An 8,470-nucleotide genomic window follows, 5' to 3' on the forward strand; every position below is an offset into this window, starting at 1 on the left:
CCAAAAAAACTTGAGAAGAAAATCTCATGAAAACTTTTCATGAAAACTTTTGGTGAAATAGGCTACAGAACATTATTCGCATCCCATATGAAGACCCCGAGTCTTGAAATTCGACTGAATAATTTCGGTTCGTATCCCCTTACTGATAATGAAAATATAATATCTTCGAATTCTTCCCGAGTGAATAGTACCTTAAATGACATATACCGTTTGTAAAATTCATCGCTTGCCATTGCACCGAATCGAATTAACTTCAAGCAATCGCCGAGTTGAGTTCTCAAATTCACGGCTTCTGTTGCATCCAAATCATTTTGTTCGCATGCGTATTTGGTCCACGTCAAACAGGCATCAAATACATCGGCTTCTGTGCAAACTAAATCCAGCTCCAGAATTCGCTTCAAAATACTTTTGTTACAGCGTTTGAATGCCTCGGCAGCAAAAACACCTTTCGGCGAATTGATGATTTTGCCCTCACAGAACTCGATTAATTCATCATTTTTGAGATTCACTGCCAAGGTGTGAATAAATGGGGTAACATTGTTGACAGCGCCACGCCAAAGCGCTTGCCCGGTCAACTACAGTCAGTCGTAACGCAAAGTGTCACAAGCATGTCCCATTTTCTGCATACACTCGTTGCGTTCATAAGCGTGTGTATGTGAAAAATGGTACAAGCTTGTGCTACTTTGCGTTGCGATTGACGTATGCTTCTGATTGAAAAATAACCAGATTAAAGTTAACTAAAACAAAATGAAAAGTAGATCCAAAAAAAATTAGAAAACATATTTCCTGAAAGAGTACCTTTTCTATTTATATTTGGCAAAATTTAAAAAAAAATCATAGAGTTGGTTTCGCTGCAATAAGACTTTGAAATGGATTGTTCACAATTAATTTCTACTTTCATTCTGACTAAACAACAAAGTCTTGTTGCAGCAAAACAAAGACTATGATTTCTCTAAAACTTGGTTGAATATAAGTAGAAATTATACTTTATTAAAAAATATATCTTTTAACTTATTCGGAATAAATTTTCATTTGGTTTTAGTTCATTTTAATTGGTTTTTTTTTCGAACACAAGCATACGTCAATGCGTTGCAGTAGTAACCAAGTGACAACCAACGTGAAGTTGGCTGCGTTTCCCGGTATGCATTATGTTCACCCTTTGTTCACTGCCAATCGATAAACCCAGAACCTATTATCCAGTGTCAGTTGTCTTTTGAGAAACACGGCAAACGCGTTGACATATTCGAGGACATCGTACTTGTCGGTCAAACGAACAACAGTCTCGATATTTTCCATGGTTAATGACACCTCATCCAAATAAAAAAACTGGTGAAACTCCTTGAATGCTTTGTCATCCGCATCGACGATCTCAACATCGCCTTTCCCTGGCAACGATCCGAAGAACATTTTTCTGAACACTGGGCTGAGAACAGCTAAATTGGCTTTGTTAGCCGGAGCCTTTTCACTCTCATCATCGACGTTGAACACGAAATGGACATCAGCAAATTCTTCGTTGAGGTATAATTTTTCACAAGCTTCGAAAGCAGCGGTATTCTTCAATGCACTGGCCATTTCAATGATCGTAAACAAAATGAATTGAAAATTAAGATGAAATTCTTTTTATCTGATTACGTTCAAAAACGTTGTAGAAGCATTGAGCTGTTGTAATGTCGCTGCGAAATGAATAAGCAAATCGGCATTCGAAAATATATATGTGCGTATTCATTTTTGCACCGGTTTTCAGTCCAATCTGTCATTTGTTGTGCATATGGCGAAAAAGAGACAGCATGAACAGCAAAGCAAACACATGCAAATCACTGCCGGTCACATCGCATGCAGATGAGACTAATTTCATTTGTGAATGTGTGTATGTGAACCGGGCGAATTGAGGCTGTGAGAATGAAAATGGCAATACACAGGAATAAACATTCTGAAACGCATCAAGAACAAAAATTCGCAAAAATGAATCATGAGTTCTGAATATGCAAAAGTGAAACATGAATTTACATGGGCAGCATAGGAGGTTCATGGTTCACTTTTGCGTATTCAGAACTCATGATTCACTTTTGCGAATTTTTTTCTTGATGCGCTTCAGAATGTTTATTCCTGTATTGCCATTTTCATTCTCACAGCCTCAATTGGTTGAGTTTTTTTTTTTGACAATTGTCCATAATAATTCTTCCGTCTGAATTCTGATTGTGGACAATTCAATAATGAAATTTCAATTAGTTATGCGATGCATGATTTTCTTACCTCCTGAAGATTGAACGTACTTCATCAATTCTATTGGATCCATACGAATAACCCTTTTGATATAAAAACAATTTAAACTCAATGCGAATTACTCCGACAATTCTGTCTCAATTTTATTTTAATTAAGCAAAGAAATGAATTTTATTTTGATTTTACATGGAATCGGATGTCGTGTTTGTTTTTTCATGTTCAAACAATATCATGTTATAGCCTGTTGACGCCTAAAGACTGAATCCAACCAGATGTAGAAGTGTCATAGCTTGTATGAGATGGGCATCGATGAAATTGGAATGTCAGACCATCTTCTACTTCAACCGTTGGTTTCCACGTACCGTAGTAATACGATTTTCCAACTCCCATGAGCACTGCAAAACGAATTTCATACATAACATGTGGTTTGATCATAATCGGTTGCAATAAAGACACTTTCAATCTATTGAGATCCCAAGTTTTTGATGAGCCCTCGTACAAAACCTTCTTCGGGAATTCGCTGTTAATTTCTGCAATTGTTACGTTAACAGCATCGTTCTGTTGATCGATATAATGCATATTAAATGTTGGAGCAGAGCACATTTCTCCCAACAATACTGTTTGATTTGATGTGAACCAAGCGACTTCTGAGCCCGTGAGATGGTTTGTTGGTGTATTCACAGCTTGTCGTTGACACAACAAAACTTCATTTTCATTCCTTTTGAAGCGTCGGGGATTTGGTTTGAATATTTTCGGCTCATATCCTTTCGCTGTTAAAGTAAGCACAATGTCCTTGAATTCATCTGGAGTGAAGAGTCCATCGTTTAACATCACAAAAGTGGAAAAGTTTTCAATTTTCATTGCATTGAATCGAATTGACTTCAAACAATCACCGAGTTGAGTTCTCAAATTCTCCGCTTTTGTAGCATCCAAATCGTCTTGTTCGCATGCGTATTTGGCCCACGTCAAACAGGCATCAAATATATCGATTTCCTTGCATATCAAATCCAGTTCAATGATGCGTTTCAAAATACTTTTATCGCAACGTTGAAATGCGTCGGTAGCAAAGATTTTCTTTGGCGATCTGGCAATTTTGTCCTCACAGAACTCGACTAATTCTTCATTTTGGAGATTAACGGCCAACTGATAGCCCCAGCACATGTTATCCAATGTCAGTTGGCCTTTGAGGAACACGGCAAAAGCGTTGACATGTTCGAGGACATCGTATTTGTCGGCCAAACGAACAACGGTCTCGATATTCTTCATGGTCAAAGTCATCTCACCCAGGTAGAACAACTGGAGAAATTCCTTGAATGCACCGGCATCCGCATCGGGAATGGGAACGTCTCCATTTTCTGGTAACGATCCAAAGAACATCGTATCAAATACCGGGCTTAGAGCTGCCAATACATTTTTGTTTGCTGGAACTTTTTCAATTTCGTCATTGACTTTGAATACGAAATGAACGTCGGCCAATCGCTCGTTGAGATACATCTTTGCGATCAACTCCGTCGCAGCGGTATTTTTCAACACGTTTGCCATTTCGAGAATACTAAATGCAATATCACAAAAGATAGAGAATTGATTCAAATGTATTAAATATTATGAAAGTTATTTTATTTTCATTCAACACCGCCAAGCTCTGGCTGAATATAATAGATCGTGATCAATTTTCAAGAAATCTGAAACTTCAAATAATATTTTAAACGAATACTGTGCCACGATTGAATATTGTGAATTAAGTTTGACCAGTAGTATAATGACGTGAAAATTGTGCGATTTCACAACGATCAGAATTAAAAATATACTGACTGCCACTGGGTAGTGGATTTTGTTTGCAAAAATGAGAGTTGTTATTCACTCAAACGTTCAAAAACTAATGATATCTTTCAACATCTTGATAGTTCGTGTTGCAGCAAAGTGAAAAAAAAAACAATTAGGCATTCGAATCATTTCGAATGTATGTATACCTTGTACTTTGATCCTGTCCCTTTTTATATACTATGAAAACAAGACAGAAAATGAAAAAGAGCAAACACATATAATGCAAAGCCGATTATATCGCATGCAGAAGAGACTAATTATCATTGTGAATGTGTGTGTGAACTGAGGCGCATTTGTTGTGTTCCTTTTCACACTTCTGACAAATGTGTGATTCTTTCACATGTTTTCTGAATATGGGCATATTCAAATGATGCTTCAATGCGAATTATGAGAAACGCAAAAAACTGTCGAAATGTTCACCCTGTATGTCTGACCATTTGATGTGATCGATATATTCTTTTTTATCATTATTTTGATTGTTAGGCCAAATATCAAAGAGGGAATAAACGGACCATTTTTCTTGTAGAATAATTTTTAGTAGTTTTAATGTTGTTCGTTTCTATTTCAAGTAGACGGGCTATTCAAAATAAATATAGTGACTTTTGGTTGTGTATTAAAGCCAGTGACTGTGCGAGCGATCCCAGGTATGCTGAGTCCAAATTTTTTTTCAGCGCGTCTTGAATTCCAACAGAAAAAAAAAATTTCTTGTTTCTTTATAATGAACCCGTTCGTGCTCTCGTAAAAATATCCTTGATTAAAGTTAAGGTCACAGACACTTGTTGAATAAATTTGATAATAAACTAAGTCGTGGCTCACATTGTGAATGGAAATAAAGTTTAAACAACTACAAAGTTAAAGGTATTCGATTTTCTCATAGAAATATTCGTGTTGAAATGTTGTGATTAGCCGTGACTATGGGTCGCCCATTTTGATAATTTTGGTAGACTACTGACTGGCTCAAAATGATTATCTGGAACAAAGTAGTTATTTACGTTTGTAATAACTCAAGTTATTCGTTTTAAGTTAGTCAATAGACGGCTAAAAAGTCTGAAATCAGCTATCCACTGTCATGGATACTTACAACATATTCACTAGAATACTTACCTTCTGAAATAGGCGAGAAATGTTCACTAAGTTCATGGAATTTTTGTGATTTTGTTTTGTTTTTCTAAGCAATTATTTCGCATAACTAAATAAAGTTGGAAAACATCCTTAGTTTCTGGGTTGGGTCTAAAATTGACTTTATTGTTTCGCAAAAAGAAAGAATTTTATTGCTTAACCTTTTGACTGTCTTTCCTGACATTTTTGTCAGTCGCTCCGAAAATCTTGAAAATAGTACTTTTTTAAAATTATTTTTTGATGAAACTCTAGGTATTCTCTTTTCGATCATTTTTTTTCTTATTTCCCAAAAAAAAGTGAAAAAATAAATCTATTTTCCTATGAAAACCCAGCCCGAAGCAAAAAAAAGTCATTGGCTGTCTTTCCTGACAAAAATGTCAATATATATTTAAACCAATAAATAAAGTAGAAAAAAAAGTTTTTGAGCAAAACGAAGAATACCACGTTGAAGAAGACGCTCTCGTGATCTCAAAACCATATTTCGTTTCATTGGGTTACGGTATGATTTAGTGCATTTTGGTTTTTTGAAAGATTTTTTGGAAAGCCACTGTTCTCTGATCACATTTAGGGCTGTAACTTTTTTTGTAGAATAGCTATCACCACAAATAAATTGCCTGTGAATAGTGGAATAAATTACCATTCAAACGCGCTATAAATTATTAGGATCGGTGCAGAAGTTAGAATTTTATAGTCCCTAAATATGTGGAGTGAACAATAAAACTAGTCTACTTCACTAAATACCGGGCTAAATATACACAAAATAGAGAATAGTTTTTGCCAGTTTCAAAGTTTTATCATAAAGAGCATTGAATTAAGATAAATTAAGACATAGTTTGCTTACTATACGTCCACTAACAAAGAGGTGACATCTGTACAAAAGCGCTCGCGCACTTCAAAAACCAAGAAAAATCCAAAAACTGAATACAAGCCAAAAACGATGTTCCAAAAAGTATGCATATACATGTAATATATATTACGTATAAAAGCCGAAACTACTAAAAACGAAAAGAGAATGTTGTATTTTATTATTTATGATGAAAATTTAAAAAAAAACACTGGATTTTATTAATTTTTCCCGTACATTTTGTGGGTGACAAAAATGTCAGGAAAGACAGCCTACGTTTCATTTAGGTGAAGACAGTCAAAAGGTTAAACTGGTACTGGGCTGGAATTCTAAGTCATTCCACCAAAATCGTTCGGAATTATTTTTTTCGTACATACGACCATATTGGAGTGAAAGAGAGAGATTCCACTATTTTTCAGCGTCCCACCGGAATTATTCCGATAACTCAAGGAAGAGTGGATTGTAACTCAAGGAAGAGTGGATTGTGTGAGAAATAATTCCGGTGGGACGCTGAAAAATAGTGGAATCTCTCTCTCTTTCACTCCAATATGGTCTTATGTACGAAAAAAATAATTCCGAACGATTTTGGTGGAATGACTTAGAATTCCAGCCCTGAATTCATTGGGATGAAATGTTTTTCATAATTCATTTATTTGCTGTTTCTTTTGCCATATTCTAAATTCAAATTTAAATTCTGTTGAAGATCAAATCAGAAATCCAGCCATTCGCAAGGTTATCGTAGGTCAGGGTTGGATTTCAATGAAATTGAATTTTAGTCCCGTCTTTCATTTCCACCATCGGTTTACAATCTGAGTATTAGTGGCATCCATCGAAAGATCGAACTCCCAAACGAACTTAATACATACGTTGAGGCCTTATCAGAATTGGCTGTGGGAAAGACACTTTAAGTTGCGTGTTTAAAAAGCCAACCCAAGTCTTAGATGTGCATTCACGAAGAACTTTTGGCGACACAGTTGATTGAAAAGCAAGATCATCGTGCTCGGTGATCGTTACTTCAACCTCAGTTCCAGATATTTTAGACGAACCATTCCATGCGCTCGCAGTGTGAATTTCTCCCAAGAGTACGTGATTATTCGATGAAAACGAAGTTACTTCTAGGTTTCGCAGGCCAGTATGTCTCTACGCTGAGCCTACAATATTCCGCTGACATTCCAGCAGCCTATTTGACCAAATGTTTTCATGAAAAGTTTTCACGAGATTTTCTTCACAAGTTTTTTTGGTGAAACAAATGTATCTAAATGTAGCAATGAGAAAATCTCAATAGAAACGTGAAAATATTCTCTTTTTTTTGACATTATTTTGAGCACAAATTTTAAATTTTCATTTATTTTTGAGCCAACCATGATGTGATCTCACATTTTTGTGAAAAAATCTCGAAATTTCAAGTTGGCGCTCAAAATAACCCATTTTTTACCAAGGTGCAAAAGTGGGTTCAAAATAAGTAACCAATAGTCTATCTAGCATAATTTTCACCTGGAAATTCCGAAAAAACTGTCATATGGAAATAAAATTTTGCAGTTTTTCCGGAAAACCATATTTTTGTAGGCTCACAAACTGATCAATCAAAAACTGTTATGCTTTTTCAATAAATATTAACAGTCTATTTATGTTCCTCGGGATAAATTTATCCTAAGGATAAATTTTTTTGGTCAAAATACCAAAATTTCCAGCAAAATTCTTACTTTTGGCGTTGTAAATTGATGTTAAACATCATTTCTGTTCTTAATGGTTTCATAAATATGAAAAATTTCCAGTCATATCGAAATTTTGTAATCTATTTTTATACCAGGGATAAGCACTTCAGAGGTATAAAGTAAGTAATTGTTAGTTTTTTCCTCAAAACACAGTCGAACTTGGAGTTTAAATGAATAATATCTGGTTTTTTATCTCAAATTTTAAGGTTACGGACATTTCGAATCAATTTTTTGTCAAAAAATTTCAACATTTTGCTATACCAGGGATAAAATTTACGACCATGTAGGGACCTGATAAATTTATCCCGAGGAACATAAATAGACTGTAACTAAAAGTCTATTTAGAGTTATTTTGACATAAAAAAATGAAAAAAAAAAAATGTCAGATGGAAAATTCGTCTTGTAGTTTTCCAGGAAAGCCCAGGAAAATTTTTGTTCGATTTTTCGAACATTGGTCATTTACCCGGGATCCTTTATTATCTCCAAACCTACCCTGGGCTTCCCTAAGTACCTCCTGAACATAGGCTCAGAAGACTTACATATTTTGAAAAATAATGTTCAACACTTGCTTTTTGAGTATATGTCTGTTATTCTTGCCTATCTCTAGATCGAGATATGAATAGGGATGGCGAAAAATCGAACGCTGGTAGAAAATGGGATAATGTCAAAAAAATGAGAATATTTTCACGTTTTTATTAAGATTTTCTCATTGCTACATTTAGATATATTTGTTTGACCAAAAAAA

General features: G+C 35.1%; 2 protein-coding genes across 2 annotated transcripts; both read right to left on the bottom strand.

Moving 5' to 3' along the window:
- Positions 1-143: 143 nt before the first annotated feature.
- LOC129579808 (BTB/POZ domain-containing protein 2-like) lies at positions 144-1,572 on the bottom strand (the record flags this gene model as incomplete). Its single annotated transcript, XM_055469985.1, has 2 exons — positions 1,183-1,572; positions 144-575 (listed from the first exon to the last, which is right to left on the bottom strand). Coding segments are annotated over exons 1-2 (822 nt in total), but the record flags the coding sequence as incomplete, so codon positions are not given.
- Positions 1,573-2,457: 885 nt separating this feature from the next.
- LOC129579807 (BTB/POZ domain-containing protein 3-like) lies at positions 2,458-3,765 on the bottom strand. The gene has a single exon (XM_055469984.1). The coding sequence runs from the start codon at positions 3,763-3,765 to the stop codon at positions 2,458-2,460; it is 1,308 nt and encodes a 435-aa protein (XP_055325959.1).
- Between the last annotated feature and the right edge of the window lie 4,705 nt (positions 3,766-8,470).

Source organism: Sitodiplosis mosellana, unplaced genomic scaffold (genome assembly GCF_009176505.1).
Source record: "Sitodiplosis mosellana isolate CC-2019 unplaced genomic scaffold, AAFC_SMos_1.0 Smas_scaffold_6566, whole genome shotgun sequence".
NCBI lineage: Eukaryota > Metazoa > Arthropoda > Insecta > Diptera > Cecidomyiidae > Sitodiplosis > Sitodiplosis mosellana.